This window comes from Neopsephotus bourkii, unplaced genomic scaffold (genome assembly GCF_033783945.1).
Source record: "Neopsephotus bourkii isolate Nb327-2 ecotype Australia unplaced genomic scaffold, CSIRO-AGI_Nbou_v1 NB_1394, whole genome shotgun sequence".
NCBI classification, from domain to species: domain Eukaryota; kingdom Metazoa; phylum Chordata; class Aves; order Psittaciformes; family Psittacidae; genus Neopsephotus; species Neopsephotus bourkii.
The window spans coordinates 290,080-314,388 of NW_026901872.1; the positions used below are offsets into that span (position 1 = coordinate 290,080).

Consider the following 24,309-nt stretch of genomic DNA (forward strand, 5'->3'; position numbering starts at 1 on the left):
TCTCCTCACTCTCTGCAGTCTCACACTCTCTCTGTTCCCCTTCTCAGCACTATGGAATTAAACATTTTCCATGCCTGAAGAGTTCGCAACATCATCCCATAAATTTCAACTAAACCTCATGCCCTACTAGATCACAAATAATTTTTGAAGTATTTGTTCACTGACTTAGGCATCCAACTTCAACAGAAATCTGCTAAACAAATAAGTTTAACCTTCTTAAACAGAAAACATATTCCTTTTAGTAGCTTATTCAGAAAAATAAGCTCCTTTATAAGCTATTTTTGGTTGAGAGAAAATATATTCATCCCAACAGAGCTTGTTCTCTAACAGGTCACTTTCCAGTTACATACTTTTTTGAAGCAGTAGAAGTCATGCCTTTGAAAGGGTTCTGGCTTTATCACAGATTCATTTAAAAGAGTTTCACATGTCAACTGTTAGGTGCATTTTCTTGCTTTTGATTTCTCTTTCATGTGTTTACCCTTTATGCTCTTTGTATTGTCTATTCACATTTTCTCAATAAAAATCAATATAAAGCTAAGAAAGATAAATAACACGGATTCGCTGCATTCCTGTGCAGTTCACTGGCTGCATGATAAACTCACTCAATGAATTTCAGGCTCCAGCGGTTCTCTTTAAAGCTCAAAACCCAATAATCTTACATCACTCATGTGAAAATTCTCTAAGCACCCTCCTACCTAAGAATCATGTCGATTGTGCCAGGTCTAAAAGCATCTCCTGGCAGTGGATGTTCACTCACTCCAGCTTATGATAATAAACGGTATGTCCATTATGTTGATAATTGGTTCTTTTCTTTATTTGACATTAAATCATTTTTTCTGAAGCTTACTAAAAAGTGTCATGTTTTAACACGTGAATACTCCATCTTTATCAAGTGCACCTTATTAAAACCTGTCCTTTCCCACCTAAGGATATGTTCCCATTTAAGCCACCAGGCCTTGTCTACGCTGGAATGTCATCATGGATTAGTTTGCTCGCTTTATTTGCGGAGACTTACCTATATCAAATTTAAATGCACCCGTGCAACTCTGCTGTGTTGGCCTAAGACACTTTCCTTGTTAATCATTGCATCCACAACTTTACGCTTGTTTGAATTAGCTGCTCAGCATTCTGAACATTTATCATGCAGCACAATGTTAAATCACTCAGGTCTGTAATTTTCAGCATGCTGTGGCACATTTACAAGAAACTACAGGAATCCTGGGACTGAGGTCAAGTGAGCAGTTTCCTGGGAACCTCCTGTCCCACCAGCACTGCTTCCCAGCTGCTCTATGGCAGCCCTGTAAAGCGCAGCATCAAGGGCCCATGATTTGGAGAGTTGCTGGTGCAAGCTGGGCACCAGGCACACACTTTCATCTGTGGATTTGACCCCTCGGTTTCCATGCATCAGGACAAGATCTCCCATCAGGCATCATTAGGCAAGTGCCCCCACACGTGGCACTCAAAGGGCTTGGGGGCTTATCACAGTCCTCTTTTCCTTGTCACCCTCAAAGCTACAGCCACATGGGCTGTGAACATCCCACCTGATCCAATAGGCAATACTTTGGGCCAGAAGTGAGGTGCCTGCACAGCAGGAGGACAGCATGGGAGCGAAGGGGCAATGCCAGGCACCAGACCACTACTGGGTACCTGCTGTTGCAGCCTGATGGACTCGAAGCAGTGGGCAAGCAGGGCAGGAGTTTTCTCTGGAACACGTTCCCATTTGTTGTATCATATTCTGGAGTGCAACACAAAAAGGGACATAGGGAACAGCACAGATGAAGTCTCAGAAGAATTAACAGGACTAAACCAGCTGCTTTATTTAATTCAGCGCAGCGAAACCTGAACAAGGGATAGGTTTATAAGAGGAAACGAGAGCCCCTGAACTCGCGTCAGCCCCTCCTGCAAGGGCATCATGCTTCCCCTCAGCAAGGCCGTGCGGAAGCCAAAACTTCCTCGGGACCCCCAGGCCACCCGGCCTTACTCATGGCCAGGCCCTTGGCAGCGGCCGCCGGCAGAGACGTGTAGGGGCCGCGGCTCCCGCCCGCCCTCCAGGGGAGCGCTGCAAAAGCGCGCACCGCCTCCCCTCTCCCGGGCGGCGGCTTGGCCTCGCCGGCTTGCCGTAGCGGAGCTGGCGGGGGGCCGCTGCTGCTGCTGCCGCCGCTGCTGCCTGCGGTACTTCCGTGCTGGCAGGGACGGCCCGCTGTGATGGCACAGCACGGGCCGAATGTCACGCTGTCCCTCACGCTGCCCATCACCTGCCACATCTGCCTGGGGAAGGTAACGGCGGCGCCGCTGCCCTTCCCCCTCAGCTCCCGCCTCCGGGCGGCCCGGTGGTGGGTAGGGGAGGAGGGGGGGGGGGGGGCGTACGGTCGGCGGCTGCTCGGGGAGTCACTCCGTGACCCCCCCCTTCGGCTCCGTGTTGGGAAGAGTTGGGATGTGGAGTCCCTTCTCCAAGGAGGAGTCTCCTCGGGTAGTGAGGGTCCCAGCCTCGGGAAGGAGGGAATCCCGCCTCCCGGGGGGGGCCGTTCCTGGCTGCGGCGAGGTTTATAACCAGCGCTAGGATAGTTGGAAGCGCGTTCCCCCTCTCCTAGCGGCTGTTAGAAGGGGCTGGGGGCCCCGAAGTCCTGTCTGCGCTGAAATGTGGGTGCGTGGCTCCAGGGTGGAGGTTTCGGGCTTGTTTATTTCGGTTCCGGTATCATCAGGATAATCTGTTAAAATGCTAGGTGGGTTTGTATTTAAGCGTCGGGCCGTGTGGTAGAGGACAAGTGGAACAAAGAGATGTGTGACCAAGGGGATTTAAAAACTACTGAACAGAACTGCAAGAATCTGGAGAAAAAAGTTTCCGTTTCCTCTTTCTGACCCTTTCTCGGCCCCTTTCTCTTCTCCCTTGGGAAGTGGAGTGCTCGTATTAGTCTGTTAGTCTCTAAAAGCCCCAGAGCTAATTTCATAGCTGTCACTAATTGCTTCTCAAATTCTTTGCTCATTCCCCAGTACTTGGGGTTTTTGTTCTTTTCTTTTTTTTTTCTTTTTCCTTGCTCTCCAGAGCAAAATAAACCTCTTAAACCACAACGATTACAAGAGCCTTTTAAGTTTATACTCTGGCTTTTACTGTCCAGTTAGTTTCTACCTCACCTCCGCACCTTTTCTGCTTTAGATAACAAAAGAATGGACACAGTTGCTGTAGAAAGTATGTGTAGTGCTGGTAGTGAAAGTCGTTGGACATCTTCTTTTTCACAACTATCTTAACTCTGAGAAAGAGTTACCATATTTAGTCATTTTGTGGCTTTTCTGTGGAAGCCGAGAAAGACTTCCTGGCGGTGGTCCTGTTATCTCTCCTATTTATCTGTTTAATGAAAAAGGGAGGAGAACACAAATTTACTGTATCAAGAGTGGATACTCTTGAAAAAGAGGAGAGCAAAATCATACTGACAACGTATTTGCTATTTGAATCTGATCCTAGTAACTTTCTAATCTAAACACTTGGTAGATTCATTAGGTATTCACTCATATTTGGCTATAAAGCCACTGGGTTATTTCAAGCCACTGTTTCACACTTCCACTTAATCTTCTGGAGCTGGCCAGGAATAGATGTTCCTGACTTTGTACTGGAAGAGATTTCCATGCTCTGTTCACTTGGCATCTTGTACTAAGGTAATATATTAACATTATGTAAGTGAATCTGCTGGTGATATCGGTGATAAAGTATTTCAATACTTTCTTTTTTAGATGGATTAATTTGTTTAAATTTCGCCAAATTTGACAGCTCTGGCTGTTGGGATTTTTTTAATATGTGTCTTTGTCTCTACTTTGGAACTTCACTGAAAAACTTTATCAGAGAAAGCTCTTCTCAAGAGTAAGGTTAGAGGAAAAATATTATTTTTTATTTAAAAAGGTAAGGGAAAAATCTTGCTGGTTTTGCCCTGTCTTGTAGGGGGCAGCAGAAAGTGTTGTGAAGGGTTGACAGGTTCTAATAGTTGTGTGGTTTGTAGCAGAGGCTTCAAATTGAGTAGGAGGCCCACCCTAGAGTCATAGAATCATAGAATATTTAGGGTTGGAAAGGTTGGGCAGGCACACCTCACACTAGACTGTGTTGCCCAAGACTCCAGCCAGCCTGGCCTTGAACACTGCCAGGGCTGGAGCATTTACCACTTCTTTGGGCAGCCTGTTCCAGTGCCTCACCACCCTCACAGTAAAGCACTTCTTCCTTATATCTAACCTGAACTTTCCCTGTTTAAGTTTAAAACCTTGTCCTATTGCTACAGTCCCTTGTCCTATTGCTACAGTCCCTGATGAAGAGTCAAAATGTACTTATTGCTATCTTTGCAACATTTGCAAAGAGCTGACTGCAAAATAGGAACTATTCACTGTTCTTAGTGGTAAGGGAATAAAAAGAGAGATTGAGGAGAAACTGATTCAGTAATGCCAGCCACTCACTGTTTTTAATGAAGCAGAAGTCGGGGGAGGGGGGGGAAGAGGAGGAGTATTAGCCCATTTTGTTAGTGTGATCAGTGTTGTGAAGTATGTTGCCAAGATGTGCAAATAACCATTTATAATCAGAGTTAATTGCCTGGATAAATTTCATGTTTCTTACCTGAATATTCTTTTAACACAGTCTGTGTTTATAGTATCTGTATTCGTAATTAGCAATCAGATCAGAAGCCACCTGCATCAGGCTTGTTAGGTTCACTCATCCTAGGATGACTGAAGGTCTCTGCTGTAGGTTTTGATGTTGACAGTTTGCTTGGGCTTCAGCACACAATTTTGCGTGTGTTGAAACCCCTTAGAATGTCTGCGGATGCATTCACTGATACTAGTGTGCCAGCCTGAGCATGCATCTGTTCCTCCATTAATGCTGCTTGAAGGTCCAGAAGTGCCTTCAAAGCAGCATAGATGTGTATAGGATTTGATTTTGATCTGCGAAGGAATTGACTGGTGGAGGGGGGGGGGGGGGGGAATTAGGAAATAGCTCAGAACCAGCTAGCTGATCAAGCCTTCTCAAGTAAGGTGTAGTCTTTCTAGGCATTGTGGTTGATAAAGGAACTCAAACTGTGCTGTAATTCAAGTGAAATGCTTTTTTAGTAATGAGTATGTCCCGATCCTCCACCCCCAGGGCTTGTCACAGTCGGTGACTCAGGGACTGAGTGAAGGGCAGCAGTACCCTCAGCCATTGTGTGACCTTTCAATGGCAGCTTCTGCTGTTGTGCGATTTGCTTTATGTGGGTCCTGAGACAACAAAAGTATAAACCTCAGCCCTGAAATGAAACTTGTAAAGGTGTGTAAATCAGAAGCACTATACCCTGGAGAGTAATAAATGTGACTTACTGTTTTGCAAGAAGTATGCTTCCGTGTCAGTTTTGGGGTAGCTGAGGGTCTCTTGCTCCCCAGGGGGGAGACCTGAGCTCCTGAAATGTCTTTTCTTGTTTGGATTATTTTACATTATTCTGCTCTGTGTCTTGTCATCGCCATCCATATAACTAGTCTGGGGCTGCCTCTGAGTTAGAAGTTTAGCTAGAGAAAAAGTTGGGGCTTTTTTTTCCTCTAGCTGCAGGTGGGAAAGTTAGAGAATGCTCTTTTCTGGCAAAGGAAAGCAGTAAATAGCAAGATTTTTTTATACGTAATTGAAATTGTAATACTTAAACTTTCCCAAAGCACTGGTGTGCTAATGCTTGCATTAATCACAAAAAAAAAAAAAAAAAAAAAAAAAGGCCTCCTTAATTAGAGGTGAAATTGTGCAGGCACTTGGAGAAATTGCGTAGTCTCTCTCTATTCACACCTTCAGTAACTTGATTTCTGTTTGTGTATAGATAAATCCTTTGGCTCCCAGGACTGTTGTATGGGAGGTTTTAAAAACACTGTCAATTGTGTTATGAGACAGAGGCATAAATAGTAAATTGGAGAAGAGGCTGGTAGATCTGGGCCTTGATTCAGATACATGTGTATTTCAGTGGTAAAATGGTTGGTTTTTAACTTGTGCAACCCTGATGATATGGGTATGATTACTACAGGGCGCATCTAATCTGTTTTCCCAAGTGGTTATTGGCTGTCCTTTCCAGTTGCTTGCTACTTCATGCCAATATTTTATTTTTCCTTTTTAGTTTTAATGCATTACTAATAGAACGAAAAAGGAAGATCTTGGATATGATGAGAACTTCTTTTAAAGTTGAAAGGATTCTCTTCAACTTGAGCTTTAAGTGCAACACAGTAGAATCTAAAGTACTAAATACTGATAACTTCTGTGTCTCAAAAACACATTTCTTAGACATGTTTCTTAGGGGTGGAGAAAAAACAAATAATTATTTCTAAGACCCTGAACATAGATACTAATGTTAAGTCGTAAGAGATTTGAGAATGCGTATTACAGTAAGCTGTAACAGAAGCGGCAGCAAAGCATAGATAGAGAGGAAAGTTGTTTTATCTCTGTATCATATTTAGTCCCTGTATGCATACTTACTTTCAAACACGGCTTATAGTTAAATGACAAGAGAGAATAATGCATTGTCATTAATATTTTCTAAAAGTTTGTTTACCCTTCTGTTTTGGAAGGGAAGGGAAAGCTTCTTGAAAGGATCTGTGTCTGATTGGAATATTTAATCCTTCAGTTAGCTGCCCTGTTCTCAGGTAATGACTTATTTAGTAGCAATGCATATCTAGCAGGAGGCTTGAATTAGTGATTGCTGGTTCATGTTTCTGCTCTGTGGTTTTGGCCCTTACCCTCTTTAAAGCTGATTTCCATGAAGCTGATTATGTGCAGGCTAATCTGTAACACTATCTGTTTCAGTGACACCTCTTCCAAGGCAAAGAGCTGATTGTTGCCAGGGGCAATCCCTCTTTGCCTCACTTTTGGAAATTGGTTAATGGATGTCTTTTGGTCTCCTTCAACCTGTGAGGCAAATGCATTTCACTAGAGTGATTGGCTGCGTTTCCTGGAGGTTGTGGAGGGAAGGGAGTGTGCCTGCCATACTGTGTATTAATGAGCTCTTGGAATCAAGACCTTAGTTTTGCAAAAACTGTTATACCTTTGGTGCCTTCAACATTAGGGAGGTTTGGTGTTGTGAGTCAGGAGGTCACAACTAGCTAGCCCTGTGAAACAACTGTCTTTTTCCTACAGGACCGGACTTTCACTGAATGATGGAGTAGTATATTTTCATATTCTGTTACCTGAAAGAGTTTTAAAGTATTCATAGCATCTTTCTGTTTGTTTTCATTTTTTCCCTCTTAATACTAAAAGGTACGTCACCCGGTCATCTGTGTCAACAGCCATGTATTCTGTTCTATTTGTATTGAAGTGTGGCTGAAGAACAATAATCAGTGCCCAGCTTGCAGGATTCCCATCACGCCTGAAAATCCTTGCAAGGAAATTATAGGTAAGGATGACTCTAGGCTTTGAAATAAAACTTTCTGGTATTTACTGCTGGAGGAAATTATTTTGAGTCCGAAGATATCTGGGTATTTTTTTCCTCTGTGTGTTTTTTAGCAGCATCTACTGACTTTAAATCTTTCCAGAAGCATACATAATAGCTACAAGGTAAAAATTCCAAAGATGACGTGTATATTAACAGCTAGATTATTCAAGGGCAGCAAGTGCCCCATGGCTTTGATGACAGCTTTTTAAATCTTGGTTGAACAGTAAAAAAGTCATGCCTCATGCTTGAAGTACTCTACATATGCTTTGCAGCCTGTCTACCTAAGAGGGTAGTGTTCAGCTGAGAAATAGCATATTTAAATCCAGAATCTTGAGTATATGGTCTTCCCCCCCCCCATTTGTTTGTTTTTTTTTGTTTTGTTTTGCTCAGCATTTCTTTCCTTGTGGTTTATTTTTAGAAAGATGTCTTGTAGCACAGAAATAAGACAAAGCTGAAACACCTGAGTGAGGACCCCAACTCTCCCAGAGCTAGGAAACCTTGTGATCTTTATTTGGCATAAAAAGTCAGCTCTTTTATTTGGTTCTGAGAGAAAAAATATATACGAACAGCCTCACTTTAGAAGCTCACCCTGCCTTGTACTAATTAAATATATGCTTGATTTCCCCAACCCACTCCTCCCTCTTAGCTCTGTTTTAATAGATGGTCTTTAATAAGACAGGATTCAAGGAAAATACAAAGTTAAAAATTTCAAAAGTTGTCTGCTGCGAGGCAGGATTTTGACTTCCAAACATTACTAGTAGATACTCCCGTTTAACCTGTTCTGAAAATGAAATTAGTTTAAATCTTCTGTGGTCATAGATTATAGAATCATAGAATAGTTAGGGTTGGAAGGGACCTTAAGATCATCAAGTTCCAACCCCCCTACCATGTGCAGGGACACCTCACACTAAACCGTGTCACCCAAGGCTCTGTCCAACCTGGCCTTGAACACTGCCAGGGATGGAGCATGCACAACTTCCTTCGGCTACCCATTCCAGTGCCTCATCACCCTTACAGTAAAGAACTTCTTCCTTATATACAATCTAAACTTCCCTTGTTTAAGTTTGAACCCATTGCCCCTTGTCCTATTACTACAGTCCCTAATGAAGAGTGCTTCCCCAGCATCGTTATAGGCCCCCTTCAGATACTGGAAGGCTGCTATGAGGACTTGACACAGCCTTCTCTTCTCCAGGCTGAACAGCCCCAACTTTCTCAGCCGATCTTCATACGGGAGGTGCTCCAGTCCCCTGATCATCCTCGTGGCCCTCCTCTGGACTTGTTCCAACAGTTCCATGTCCTTTTTATGTTGAGGACACCAGAACTGCACAGAGTACTCCAGGTGAGGTCTCACAAGAGCAGAGTAGAGGGGCAGGATCACCTCCTTCAACCTGCTGGTCACACTCCTTTTGGTGCAGGCCAGGATACAGTTGGCTTTCTGGGCTGCAAGCGCACACTGCCAGCTCATATTCAGTTTCTCATCAGCCAGCACCCCCAAGTCCTTCTCCACAGGGCTGCTCTGAATCTCTTCTCTGCCCAACCTGTAGCTGTGCCTGGGATTGCCCCGACCCAGGTGTAGGACCTTGCGCTTGTCATGGTTAAACTTCATGAGGTTGGCATCAGCCCACCTCACAAGGGTGTCAAGGTCCCTCTGGATGGCATTCCTTCCCTTAAGGGTATCAACCGAACCACACAGCTTGGTGTCATCAGCAAACTTGCTGAGGGCGCACTCAATCCCGCTGTCCATATCACTGACAAAGATGTTGAACAAGACTGGTCCCAACACCGATCCCTGAGGGACACCATTTGTTACTGATCTCTAACTGGACATTGAGCCATTGACCACAATGATTGGTCCAATATTACCTGTATTTGTAGTTGATAATGCAAAAAGCGCTATAAAGTGAATGCCTAGTATTGAATTGACTGAAGAATAAACAGTACTAACGTTTCTTTCATCCTGTGCTGCTTTAGGAGGAACAAGTGAAAGTGATCCTATCTTTAGCCCGACAGTCAGAAAACACCTACGTAAAACAAGGCTTGAATTGCTCCACAAAGAATATGAGGTAAGGACATGGGGAGTGTTGTGACTTTCCAGATGAACTGCAGCTGTTAAATTACTGCATACAACTGGTCCTTTTGCATTGAGTCCTGTTGCTTTTAAGTAAGTTTATACTGGAATTACATGAAACTCGGCTGCATTAAAATCCTGGTTTCTGGCTAAGGTTATGAAGGGAGCATTTGCTGGCATCTGAAGTGGTCTTGCTAAAGACAAGGTGTTATTCTTAATATGCTGTAAGTAGCCAGGCACAGACAATGATATAGTTTTGTGGGAATTCCACCCCCAGGTGGTATGGGATGGTTTTCTTTATGCAGATTGGGCACTGGGGCCTTTTTGTTTTGTCTTCGATACGAATGCAAACACTTCCTGAAGTAATTCCATGTTGCTCAGGGGTACTAAATTCCTTCTTAAAGAATATTACCTACTGTAACCTTCTGGCATAGGTTATTTTTTATCATTGTTGCTTTTTTTGTTTCCTGAAAGTAAGTGCTTGGAAGTTTATCTCAACTTTCCTGCTGGAAAAAAATACTCTCTTAAGAACAAGGTGAAAAGGTGTTAATAAGGAATATGTTTAGTTTGTTTTCTCATCTGTTGTTTCCTTAGTAGCAGCAATGTGAAGACATCCCATATTTTGTAATATTTGTAATTTGTCTCAGGGAGGAGAATGGGAGAAAGGAAACAAACACTGTATATATCCTTAACACTGGGGAAGTAAGGGCTGTCTTTTATGATGAGATGGCCTATAGCTCAACTTCTTTCATCCTCTGTGAAAGGAGGAGTCAGGAAAAGTTTTCCTGCCTTTCTGTTGAATCAACTCAGATAGGCATAGGATAACGTAAATCTCTCCAAAAACCCTAAATTTAAAATTACTGTTCTCCTAATGGTGGTAATGGTGGTGGGAAGCCTGGTTATTCATGCAAATATGCCTGGGATTTAAGTAGATGCTGTATATGGCCTCCTTTAGTAATCTGACCATGCACAACTCACATATTTAAGTTGGTGAACAGTGCAGAAGACATGTTTTCACGATAAATTCTTTCTTTTATCCCTTTAACAAGAGGCTTTTGAAGGTTTGTGTTTCTCTGTGGCTTCAGAATGATATGGCTAAGAGCTTTGTTCTTTGCATTTTGAGAGTCTTTCCTAAGATGCTACTACTTTAGCATAGCTGGAGGAGCCTCTTCCAGGCAGTGTTCTGTCCATTTTGAATTTTGAGGCTTTCAGCATCCAGACATGTGACATTTCAGAATTATATGAGAAACATTCTCAAATAACAGCAAATGAGTCAGCAGAAGACGACCTTAAGAACATTCTTAATACAGGAAATCCTCCCACAGAGTGCCCTAATAATAGATTCATGTTGCTGAATGCTTTGAAGCTTTTGGTCTGCCTGCTGGTTTGTTCGGAGTCCTTTGTGTAGTCAAGGGATTCCCTTCACTAAAACCTTCACTATGCTTGAGTGTGCAGGTTGATTAAAATCCTGCCTAGAGCACAATACATAAACAGATATATGTGTAAGTGAAGGCATACATCTGGGCTTGCCAGAACCCATGTTTCTGAAGTGCTGTGGGAACTTGCCAGTATTATTTAATTAATCTCTCACATTATTTTAATTCCTCTGAATTTCTGACACCTTTAGGATGAAATAGAATCCCTGCAAAAAGAAGTGGAAGATCTGAGAGGTAAAAATCTCAGTTTACAGACACAGCTGAAGTCTTTTCTGGATCCTATTGCATCAGCTTTGTCTTGCCAAAATGAGGAAACTAGCCAGTCAGCAAATGAAGCAAGGACCAGTGGCCCAGAAACCCCAGAGGAATGGAGCAAAAAGCTGAAAGCTGCCAATGATATGTATGAAAAAGTGATGGATAACATGGAAAAGCTAAAGGAGGTGATAAATACATTTCTTCAGCTGCCTTGTAGTATAGCTGTTTTATGTTAGTTAAATGGGAGTGGGAACTAGCATGATCTTTGGGTACTTCATAGACCCAGAAGAAAGAGTTAAAAATTGAATTCCAGTGACTGTTGGTGTATCATAGTATTTCCATAAAGACTTCACAAGTGTCAGATGTTATTGCTTGTTCTAGTGAGTCTTGTATGTGACTCTTCTTCAACTCCTCTGTCACTCTGTGGCTGGGTAATTGGATTATAGTAGCCCTTGTCACCAGTATTGATGACCAGATTTTTCAGGTTTTCAATAATCTATATAATATATCTATTTTACCACTTTCAGTGGCCAAACACAGTACAGTTGACTGAGGTAGATTTTGCACTATTGCCCTCCCTGCTAGCCAATATTTTTGGTGCAATTTGCTGAGACAGAGTAACTTGACCCTTTGACCGAAAATAGACAAGCTTCAGCATTTTATGACCAGAAGATCCTTTACTGGAAACCTGCGGCTTTTTTATACATCTTGGATTTAATACAGGAGAAAACCTGATACTGCAGAAGGATTGATGGAGGAGATAGTCATGTAAAAATATGTCTAAACAAAAATATCTTGCTAAATCTACCTGCGGTCACAAGAAGGATCACCTCAAACATTGAAGAAGAGTGACATTTCAAGACTAATTTTAAAAGCAAGGTGGAAAGAACTGGACTTGCATTTATTCAGAATGCTGCCTTTATTTCTTCTATTAACAATACTGAGTTGCCTCCTGCAAAACCGAAGCATTATGTGTTGGAGGACTCTGTTTGAAAAGCAAGAGCTGTTCAGTCACAACAGCAAGACCTCCTTCCCCTGTACACTCAACCTGGAACCAGAAACCTTATCCCCTAAAGTACCTGACCCAGGAGCTTCAACCACCCATATCTTCCCAGTGAAACAGGGTCTAAAACCAGACTGAGTCAAGAAGTAGCAGTCACCTTTATCATTTAATGTCCCAGAGCAGAGACTCCCAAAGTAGGCCTTATTACTGAGTGGAGCTGTAATAAGTATGGAATCGGTGATAGGAGCCCAGTAGAAGAAATACTAGACAAAGTACACTCATAAATAATGCAGTTAACGTGAACTCGTTGATCTAGATGTTGTGCTGCAAGGGGGGATCCCTTGCATGTTACAAGTTTGGAGGGTAGAGCACCCTCAGAAAGAAGGACACCAAAGAGGTTCAGTCCTGCCTTGCCGTGTGCCAGGTGGAGGATGCCCTACCCACCAACTCTATTCAAGTTGTGCAATTTTTTATTAGATGGTGAAGCTGGAGAAACTGTGTCTCTGGAAAGAGAGGAAGGTCTTGTCCGTGCTCTCAAATGGTTTCCATGCTCCTTTGGTACTGAGGTATCTTGGATTCTTAGTCATTGCTTACACAGCAGTTTTTTTGTGCTTTATTTTTTAAATACCAAATGGTTGACATGTCACCCAGGCACCCAAGTCCTGGGCTCACCCTTCCCATTCCTTCTTTATCAGAACTCTCTATTTCCTCTTTCTGCCCCTAGGAATATTGTGGTTTTGAGGGTGGTGGTGTTTTGGTTTTGGTTTGGTTTTACTGCTCCTTTCTCTTTACCCTCCCTACTCTCTTCGCCTCACCTGGACAGGTTGATGGGGTTGTCTGTATAAGCATTTGAGGTTTTCTGCCTCTCTTCTTGCACTGTTTGATCCCTCTGAAAAAGTACATTTCACTCCTGAGCCCAGTTGCATGGTTCCTTCTTTGTAGCTAATTGTAGATCATACTTTCATTATACAATGGAAGCGGCATCTAACTGAGGCTGCGATTACAAGTCCTGGACTGTTGATTCTGTTTTCAGCATATAGAGATTGAGCCAACTATGAATTGCAGAGTATTTTCTACTTGTTAGGGTAGTGACATTGATTGTTCTGAAGCACAGAGGCAAGAAAACTTGTTTTTATATGAAGTGTCTTGTTAAGGGTGTCTGCTGAACTGAGAAGAATTGACCTCAATTCAAGGAGTAAGAAGGGTTGTGTATCAGGAGTCTTAATCACAACATCCTGGAAGAAAGTGAAGAAGGACTGCAAATAGCTTGTCATAATGGATTTACATCCACAGGATAATTATGCTTTAAAAACAAGTAAAAAAACACAAAGTAATCTTAATCTAATTTGGAGTGGGGGAAGCTGTTCAACATTAGTTTTGCTGATACCTGCACATTGTAATGTTAATGTACTTAACATATTTAGTCACATGGAAGAAACAACATGGAATTGCCATTAGTACATCTCCTTAATGACTTTCTGTGCTAACTAACATAGCTGTGTTTATTTCCCTAGATAGGACACTTGTGATGTATTTTTGGAATATAAATAAAAAATGCCTGTTCACTATTCAGTTTTGCAAACCATTTCCCATGATGGTTTTTAAATGGTGTCCCTGTCTGAAGGCTGTTTCCTGCCTTCACATTTCTAGTTGTGTCTCTTTAAAAAGGAGAAACAGCTTGTCCTATAAATATTAGAAGTAATTTCTGGTTTACTCTATACTTACTTTCCTTTTCTTTTCCTTAGGCAAATAAGAAACTGAGCATGGAAAACAGTAGCCTTTTAAGAGAGAATTTGAGACTGAAAGCTGAAGTTGATAATAGATCACCCCAAAAGTATGTGAATATTTTAAAAGCTACCGTATTTTATTTATAGACTGTTTAACTCTTGTAGAGCTTTAACCTAAATCTGTGGTGGTGTACATGGTGTCACATATGTGGATTTTGGAATTTTTACCCTCATAGACTTGGGTGACAAATGTAACTTGCAGAATAGCACCAAGTGAGTAACAAATGCAACTTACAGAGTAGCATCAAGTCTACAGTGAAGGAGTATGACATGTTATTCCTTGCATTATCTGGCCAATATTGAAGGACTAGATTCATTAGTTGAATTCTGTAGTTAACTTATTTTTGGTTTTGGGTTATTTCTAAGTGTAGTATAAGGTCAAAGTAGGTCTGTTACTAGCTGCAGATGTTCTAGTTGTTTGTATTTGGTTTTGGTTTGTTCTTCCTTTTGCTGCCTTCAGGGTTTGTTATGTGGACTTAAGGTCCCTGTTCAGTTAAATTCCCTGGTAGCTTTGTGTCTGGGCAGGATATGTAGAACCAAGCTTCTGCAGCATGAGACAATCATTCTCAGAATGGACACCTGTGTTTAATACTCTTAAACAGTTAAAACATCCGTGACAACAGCCTCAAAAAGCAAACACTTTGCTGTGCTTTGGAAGTGAAGCAACATGTTCATGTTTTTAAGTTGTGTTTCTTTCTTTCTTTGGTTTTCTACCTTTTTTTGTCTCATTGGTTTAGAACTTAGAAAGCTAAGAGCAGCATTGGCCAAAGGTTTATATGGTGCTTTTGAGGAAGACGGTTGGGAGCACCTGTGTAATGTCAGAAGAGAGGTCTCTGGATTTTGTTCTAGTTCACAACTGACTTGCTGGAAGATGAAATTCAGACAAGACAGCTTGCTTGCCATACTGCTTGTCATTTGAGACCACAGGGAAGAAGATGCATGATCCTTGTGCTGTGCTGTTGAAGGCATAAAAGTACATTCTGCCCTAAAGTACACTAATAAGGGAGGTAAAGCCCTGTTTAAGGTCTTGGCAATGGAGAGAGCGTTAATGGCATGGAATGTCTTTTTCCATAAGATTCAAGAGTGAGTTGGCAACGATGGCAGACTTGAAAAGTAAATAGATGTAACTAAATACATCCTAGAAAAGAAGAAGAGACCAGGTAATCTAACTTGATTTTTACTTTACTGATGTCGGGTAAACTCCCCGGTGGAGGGAATTTTGTTTCTTCTAGATTTACTATCCTGTTGTCAGAAAAATTAGATATCAGAGGGGAGGGGATGTGAAGAACTAGTCTTTGTTGCAAGCTGGTTATTTTGCCATCTTTTGTCTGTGTGGCCTAAAACACTAGCAAGCCACTTCATTCTTCAGAAGCACAGATATAGGAAATGTTAGAAATTGGACAGTTTTCATGCAGAAGTCAAACTTAAAACAGTTCTGAATTCCAGTCACGTCCATCAGGTGGTAGGAAGTCTCTGACATCTTAGTGTTATTAGCAGATTTTATAAATTAGCTTTCATCCTTGTAGTCATTAGTCCGGCCAGTGTCTAGACCAGACATAATATTGAGACATTTTTTAAATGTTGTTCCAGTTCTGATGGCAAACTTTTGATAATACCTAAAAGGTCTTTCAACTAGGCTTCATATGCTGAACAGGGATTGCAGTAAGTATTTTCTTACCTTGCTTATGAAACCAAAATTGAAGGCATAAACACCAGAATGTGACAGTGTCACTATAATTGAGCTTTTCTGTGCAGGTACACTGATTTGCCAATACAGTTGTTTCAGTGTACTTTACTCAGAATTGCTCAGAAGGTAATTTTGGGGAAGAGTTTCTGAATTGCTTTCCAGTGCAGTTTTAAATAGTTATTGAATTGGATCTTTGTAATTTAGTATCACTACCACTGTTTCATTTGTCATATGTTTCTCAGCTTCAGATTTTCAGGTATAGATTCATGCTTAATTGGTTGGGTAACTAAAACTTGTATCAGATTATTTTAGAGAGTTTTTATCAGTATTCAATTCTCTTACCCCAAATATAGTTCATTTTATGCATAATGACACTGAAGCTAAGTATCACAACCTAAATTATTTTAGTAGGCTTTGCTTTACAGCAAAGGAAATGCTGATGGTAGGTGAATGATCCCTTTGTAACACAGACTCTACTTCTGACCTCATAGGAAAAAAATTAATTGCCCTTCTTCAGTGGTCAATAAAAAATATTCCTTTTATCATAGTCTTGAGTTATTTTTCTTTGTTCATATCCATTAAAACCTGCTGAAAAATGTCATGTATGTCAATAAAATTGACATTGCAGCCATGTCGGGGATTTTTACACAATTTTTTAATTGATGATGTTGATTGATTAGATTTATTTTTTTCTCTTCTTTCTGAAACATTTTCAAGAGTAGACCTTCACCAGAATACCATACCATTGTATAGTTGGGACATAGGTCTGAAAAGCAAATAGGGGTAAGTTTCTTGCTCTGATTCTTACCAATGACCTGCATTAGTCTCCCATTTCTCCAGAAAATAGACTGATTGTTTGGAGGTTATTTGTTGTTCTTTGCTTGCCTTTTCTCCTGAGAAATTTTTAGTGACTTCCGTTTTCCTGATGCTGAACAGGAAAACTTCTAAAACTTAAGTTTTAGAGGATAATATAGCCCTGTTACTTCCAGCTCTACTTAAAATAGAAAACTCTTAGGTCTATTGGCAAGGCACAATGGATCTAAAAGCATGGATCTAAAAGCATTTTTGGCAAAGGGATGTTTGCTTTTTACCTGAAGGAAAATAACTAGCACGACCATCTACTCCAGGGTATAGTGTATTTTATGAATGGTTAGATTCAAATTAGCTTGAACCAGACTTCTAGGCTTCCTAGGAGTCATTTCCCTAAATATTTAATTTCTTCTGCCAGTTAAAATCCCAGTATGAAAAGCTATCTGTAACATGCAGAAAATAGTTGTGTTACCTCTTTTCTCTGGTTTTATGAGTGGTTTTGTTGTTGTTGTTTGGGGGGGGTGGGGTTTTTTTCCCCCCTTCTTCAGATTTACCGTTTATCTTTGTGACTTCAGGTGCCTGCACACTGAAATCTAAGGCTGCTGACATTTCAGGTCATTCTGTACAATATTCAATTTATCTAACTAGAATATTTCCACTCATGCCAGACTGTTTGATTCAATCTGCATTTCAGTGAGTCTGAAAATAGACTTCTGGTAACCACTGTCTTGGGTGCAGGGGATAAGAATGCTGCTGCCTTCCTTGGTAGAAACCTGGGCTACTTTCTCTCCTCCTCACAAGCTTGCTGTCCCAGAGGACTGACCATTTTCAAAGACCAGCTGCAGTGTGGCCTTAAAAGTGAATAGTAGAAAATGCTGTATAGTAGCCTTCAAGACAGCTTTAGGTTCTTGAGTCATAACATTAAATCCTGAGGAAGCACCCATTCGAGACAAAAAGAGCTAAGTCTGAGGTGGCTGGGTAAGAACATTCAGGTCACACTCCTTGGTTTTGTGGGTTTTCTGGTGGTTTGATTTGTTTTGATGGGTTTTTTTCTTAGTAATTCTGAAGTAATCCTTTCTGTGCTATATTATTCACCAATCTTGTATATATATAATCTGGCTTTCTTATGTGGAAGACCAGCGCAGCTTCACTGAAAGATATTAAAAAGCTTTGAGAAGGTTCGCATATTTGTCTGAATTCACCCAATTCTCTAAGTGAAAGGAAATGCTTGTACAAAGAATGTACCTGACTTGGCTATTCTGTTCAAATCCTGGTGCTCTGCAGTTATCCAACAAACAGTAAAACTTAGTCTTACTCGTGTGATTTGAAGGAGGTGGATTTCTCTGAAGGCCATGCATCTTCAGATTAGTTTGTACTCTGTGAACTGTGTGATAAAAGGGATTTACTGGCCAGCATTTGCTTACCTCATAGCAGCCTTCCAGTATCTGAAGGGGGCATATAGGGATGCTGGGGATGGACACTTCATTAGGGACTGTAGTGGTAGGACAACGGGTAATGGGTTAAAACATAAACAGGGGAAGTTTAGATTGGATATAAGGAGGAAATTCTTTCCTGTGACGGTGGTGAGGCACTGGAATAAGTTGTCCAGGGAGGTTGTGAATGCTTCATCCCTGGCAGTGTTCAAGGCCAGGTTGGACGAGGCCTTGAGTGATATGGTTTAGAGCGAGGTGTCCCTGCCCATGGCAGGGGGGTTGGAACTTGATGATCTTAGGTCCTTTCCAACCCTAACCATTCTATGATTCTATATTGAAAATAATCTGTTCTTTTACAAGCTTAAAAAAATAGCTATAGCAAGTGTTTCTATTACTTTCTTCAAGAAGAAGCCATTATACACTTCTGTCAGGCAACTTAATCTGCCAAGTTAGGATGGAAAGCAGTAGTAGGCTACACCCAGAATCACTTTTTCAGTGAAACCAAATTCCATTACAAAGTGATAGCTGGAGGCCAGCAGTCATGTAAAAGGTCCTTAGGCTATCTAAAATGTCACTAGCTGTTTGTGTTGAAGGACCAAATCCCACTTGAAATGTCTTTCTATTAGCTTATGAGTGACCACTACTTTCTGTGGAAAAGCTTTCAGTTTTCTATGGAAAAGATGTACTTAAAACAAGTGCAGTGAGATACAAACTCATTGTTTAAGTGATACAACTAAAGAACAAGACCCCTAACACTCAAAAGACATTATTCAGGCATGAAGATATGAAAAGTGCTTTTTACCACCTGTATACTGAATATCTTAACTTCTCCTTAAGAATGTATCAATTTGTTATCATGTGTGAAGTGGTACATATCCTTTGGGGAAAAATAGTTTATCTAGAGTGTGAGGTCAAACTTTAATTTATTTTCATGTAACTGTACTGCATTCTGTTATTACTGCCATCAGAGCATAACTTTTTTGGCTATGACACAGCTCCCTGTACACCTGAGGGGAAAAGAAGAGGAAATCTCTTAGAACAATGGTTTGGTTTAAGGAGATGGGGAAGATTCTGCCTTCTTTAACCAAAATATGTATGTCTCTTAAGATCTCTGCTGACCTGCCAGATCAGTCACTAAAACACCTATGTCATCCTCTGGTCTGGAATAACTGGTTTAAATATGTGCATTGTAATATGACTGTCTTAAGTATCCATGTCCTTGAAAATTTGGGAAATAAATGCATGCAAGTCTCAATGCAGAAACAGGAAGTCACTACTGTTCTGGTGCTTAACGACAGAGGCTACTGTTTGTAGGCAGTATGTCATATGTTCCATTTCTGTAAACCAAAATTCACAAGCATATCCCTCTGCAACAATTAACATATTAGTGATGCTAGTTGGCTTTGAACAACATACTGTATTTTTGTAACCTGAGGACACTTGTTATAAAAGTTGCACTTGAGAATACAGTGCTGCTTCCTCATAAGCAAATCTCAGTCTGTCACTAATGCTATTTGCATTAAATAAACATATTACACCATTCTTCCATTAAAAAGGAATTGCCAGGTATGCATATAAATGTAAACATGTTTAATTTTTATGTCAAAGTGTCTGTTAGAGCAGACTCCAGAAAATCTTGCTTATTTTACATACGTGTTTTTCCCCATCTCTCACTATGTTATTAAGCTAAATTGTATTTTTGTATCATCTTTATATTCTTTATTAAGCATTGTATGGTTTGTTCCTGTAGGGTTGTGTGAACAAGTCTGTTAGAGAAATACTTACAGATTACCCTAGGAAGCAGGAATGGTTTTGCTTGTGCCCAAACCAAAACCTGAGTTCCTTTTGCTGAAGGAGGGAATAAGCCAAAATGTGTTGCATATGAGGATGCTTATTCCATTGTAACTCACTTCCCCTGAAAATATAATTGCATTTGCAAGCTCTCTGTGGTTCTGCTTTTGTCTAAGTTCATGGGGGAGAGGGAGAAATCCTGTGCACTTTTTTCTCCCATTTCCCTCTTGCATGCAACCAGAAGCGGAGAAACTGCTATAATCAATGGGGAAAACTTACCCATAGAGTGAGTAAATGAAAAATTGTTTGTATTCATTCTTATGAAGACAAAAGTAATCGGGTGGAGGTAGTGCAGAGGTGGGAGGATCCTTGCCTTGACAGAGTTCAATCCAGACGGTTTCTTTTAGGGGAAAAAGAATCTTACCAAGTGAACACTTCTAAATAAAAAAACTTGTACCTTGATTTTCCATGTCTCCAAAGCAGTGAGTGGCACACACCAAACTCTGTGAAGCTTATGTGGTCTAATAGCAGTGCTGTGAAAGACCTTAGACTGTTGCATGAATCTTACCCACCACTGAACCATCTACACCAGCATCTCCAAGTCCTTTCAATATGCAGAAGCATTTGAATGGTGAAATATGTCACATGTGCCCAGTTTGTCTGGGGCTTGGGATACCCTCTACTCCTTTCCGCGACTGCCTCCTTAATTGTATTGTAATTGTCAGCATAGAGCAATTTCCTACTGCTTTGGGCTCAGAAGCAAACAAAATACAGAAACAAAATATAGTTTGATTCCTTGCTGGAAATGCCTGCATAGATTCATGGGTATTTTGTCAGCATAGTCATAGGCCACAGATACATCACCTTCAGACCTCACTGCAGCACAAGTTTAAGGGTTGCAGTGAGAGCATTTTGCGAAGAGGTGAGGGGAATGGGATGGAGCAAATGGAATGGGAGTTCTCTGTGACTCTGAAGGAGGGGTAGACAGACAGACAAAGAAACAGAGTGGAAATACCAGGCAGTGTTTATGCTGGAAGAGTGAATATAAACTTATGCTGTAATGTGGAGGTTAGTGTAAGCCCACACAAAGAATTGTCACTTCTTTTCTTTGTGATATAAAACTTTATGTGTCAGAGTTGTAGGGTGGCTGCAGGTCCTTCCCTCCTTCCTAATAATACCAGAACTTTAATTGTTTTTTCTCTCAGTAAATTGAAAGCCTCGAATGGAGCAGGAAATTCCCTGGTGCCCACCTGTCAGTGACAGGTTAGAATTAGTCAGGGCATATAGCTGAAACCTTCACCTGCCCTCTGGGGAAGGTCACTCTTGAAAGCTGGTGGAGGATGGGGGGAAGGCAAGTCCGTATCTTGGCAGTTGAAAATGTGCTGAAGCTGGAAGCATCACAAACTCGCAAGTTTCACAAACCACAAGTGGCAGGGTTTTTTTGTATTGGAGTCAAGAAATCAGATTGTTGCAGTTGTAAAGCTCAAAAACCAAGTAGCTCTGGAGCAGGTGGAAGTACTATCCACGTGATGGCTGAGGAAAAGCTGTATATCTAACAGGAATATAATTGAAATGGTCTACATAAGTATTTAAACCACCTCAAAGGACTGTTGCAGTTTCTGAATTTCATATTGGCATTTTATATTTGACAAGGTGACATTGTGTAAGAAATGTATTGTAAAACATGGCTGTACTGTAGGAAAATGATTGAATGTAAATATTTCAAGATGTGGACCACTGTTCAAATGTTATCATAAATCTTTGCCATTGTTGTAGGGGATAATTCTTCATGCATATTTGAATTGAATTGATAGAACCAGCCCCTTGAAGGGTAATGTGCTTGTTATTGTCTTACTACCACTAATAGTTTAATTTTGGCTTTTCGGGTATTCAGCTCCACCTGTACATTATATATGATGATTTTATTATTTTTTTCTTCATAACTAGCAGAGAAAAGTTTTTACTTTTGTTTTTGAATTAGCACAGTGGTTAATAGCTTTGTTCTTTCTTGAAATGAGCTCACAAAGCACCATGCAAATGTCCTTTTCTATCTTACTATTTTCTTTCTTCTTTATTTTTTGCAGGTATGGTAGGTTTACGGTAGCTGCACTTCAGTCCAAAGTAGAACAAAGTGAACGTGAAATGAACCGTCTAAAAAAGGCACTGGAAAGAAGTGATAAATACATAGAAGAAATTGAGTGTCAGCTTTTACAGCTGCAAAATGCAGCCAAAGGAACACAGACAGTGAGCACTGTTAGTGAGAGAGCGCTTTCCACAGATGCTAAAGGAGCTGAGAGCAGTGAAGATGCAACATGTTTGAAAGCCCAAGTTGAGGAAAAAAAAGCTTTGACTACCAGTCAAAGTCCTGACAGTCTTGAACAGCTGACAAGTGGTGAAACTAGTTTAAGCTCTTCTAGTCAAGAGGGTTCAAATGGCTCAGATACCCAGTGTGCCTCAAAGAAAGAACTGTTTCCAAGATGTCATGGGGTTCTCCTGGATGAAAATACTACAAATATGGATGCCTGCTTAGAAGAGCAGTGGAATAAAATTGAGGAATGTACCCCATATAAGGATGAGGAACTTTATGGTCTTCCACCACAGTGCACTCCTTTTCTGTCTCTCAGTCGCCTTCAGTTGAACACTCCTGATGGGAAAGAAAATGCAAGGAAACCATCAGCATTCCTGAGAAAACTGAAATTTGAAGAGTTTTGTGATACTTCAGATGATTGCAGCAAAGATACCCCTGAACACAGCACAAGCAGCTGTAATAATGAAAAGAAGCTAAACTGTTTTACTACAGGAAAATCAGGGTTTTGGGGGACCTGCCCCACAAATTTTGCCGAGAACTTAGATTTTGATGAATCAGAGCAAAATTCAGTAGCTGGTCAGTCAGATGAGACATCAGCAAAGTCCAGCGATAAAACAAGTTCTTGCTTACCTAAGAGGTTGCATACCCTCTGCTCTTCTGAAATGAATCGCACAAGAACCTCTAGCGAGGCATCTATGGATGCTGCCTACCTCGATAAAATTTCTGAGTTGGACTCAATGATGTCTGAGTCAGACAACAGCAAGAGTCCCTGCTATAATTTCAAGTCCTCTGATCTTGATAATTCTTCAAAGTCAACAGAGTGTTCTAAGCTTCTGAATGGATCCGAAAAGAAACTGGAAGAGATGAATGAGGAACAGAGTATGAGGTGTCCAGAGACAAGTGATCCAGCAGCTGACAGAACTGGCTGGAAACCTGCTGTGTTTTCCATGCTCTCCCCATCTGAGCTGGATATGCATGACCACTTTCCACTGTTTACAGGCCAGAACACAGTGGCTAGTGATATCAAACCTCCAAACTGTTCATTTCAAAGAGACTTTTCTCAGAGTTCACTATTCAGTAACTCACAAAGGTTGTTTGAGGAACAAAAGTTTGGTTCCTGCTTTTTAAAGATGCCATCTGACCTGCACAATCAGCTTAATCCTCCTTGGGTGTCTTCCTTTATAGCTGAAAGGAAAAATAAAAATGCCAGTCAGTCAACCAAGAGGAAAATTCAAAGCAGCCTTTCCAGTGCTAGTCCATCAAAAACTACCAAAAACTGATTCTGCTTGGAAAGCGAACTGGCGTTTCCAGCAAAGTCATCAACCTGCAAATGTTTAATATTTACAGGTGAACTTAATGACTACCATGCAATCCAATCTATGTGAAATCTGAACAGTCCCTTCCCTGTTACAAGATTTTTCCTAGGCAGGAACGAGTTCAGGTTCTTTTCTTTGGCTGGGCATTTTATTCACTTGGGGGTGAATAAAATCTTCCAGTTGTGGACACAGCTAATGGTTCCCTTGAGCAGGACAGTTGCAAGTGATCTTGTCAAATCATTTCTGTAAGAATTTATTTTAAAGGTTACGTTTCCTATTCCTAAAGATTGTCTTGTGCGTGTAAGGCAGCTACTGGCTATATATCCTATGGATTCATGGAATTGCTATAAAACAATGTCACTTTTGCCATAAAACTCGCCTAGCAGATGAAATGTTGCTGCTTGGACTGTTTCATAGCACTGTGCTGTACTGAATGAAACTCTTTGTTTTATGTGGGTGTAAGGTAGCAGCCTCTTTCTTTTCAGGGTTACAGCACTTCAGTTAAAAAACATCCCTTCATGAGCACTGCAAACACAGCTTGTATCTTTTGAAGTTAAGCACAATTTTTAATTTAGTTCCCAAAAAGCATTGTTATTCTAAATGTGCTCAGTATGCCTGTATAGACCATAAAAATGGGTTTGTATGCTAATGACTTGTTTACCTAATGTGCACTGAACATTTTACATTAATACTGTACCATTTTACATTAATACTGCATGCTTTTCTATGTGAATTGAATAAAACATGTTATAAGCACTGTAATCCTTGATGTCGCCTCAAATATTGAATTAGGAGAAAAAGAATGGGGAAACTTTTTACTTTTTTTTCTTTTTTTTTTTTTTTGGTAATTTGGAAACTAGATATTTAAGTTCTGTCAAACACAAATGTAAGCTTCTTCACAAGAAAAGAATCTCCCTTCCTCCTCCTTGTTAGACATATTATCATTCCAGTGTCAGCATCGATACAGTTGATGGAAATGGCTTTCAGCCTCTTTGGAGGTGACTCTTCCATA

General features: G+C 40.8%; 1 protein-coding gene across 1 annotated transcript; it reads left to right on the forward strand.

Moving 5' to 3' along the window:
• Positions 1-1,975: 1,975 nt before the first annotated feature.
• On the forward strand, positions 1,976-23,456 carry OBI1 (ORC ubiquitin ligase 1). The gene is made up of 6 exons (XM_061367712.1): positions 1,976-2,277; positions 7,229-7,364; positions 9,375-9,466; positions 11,099-11,347; positions 13,911-13,999; positions 21,758-23,456. The coding sequence occupies exons 1-6, from the start codon at positions 2,206-2,208 to the stop codon at positions 23,259-23,261; spliced, it is 2,142 nt and encodes a 713-aa protein (XP_061223696.1). The 5' UTR covers positions 1,976-2,205; the 3' UTR covers positions 23,262-23,456.
• Positions 23,457-24,309: the final 853 nt, after the last annotated feature.

Coding starts and splice junctions, on each gene's coding strand:
- OBI1 (XM_061367712.1), top strand. CDS start 2,206: ATGGCACAGCACGGGCCGAATGTCACGCTGTCCCTCACGCTGCCCATC. Junction 2,278..7,228: donor GCCACATCTGCCTGGGGAAG/GTAACGGCGGCG, acceptor TAATACTAAAAG/GTACGTCACCCGGTCATCTG. Junction 7,365..9,374: donor TCCTTGCAAGGAAATTATAG/GTAAGGATGACT, acceptor GTGCTGCTTTAG/GAGGAACAAGTGAAAGTGAT.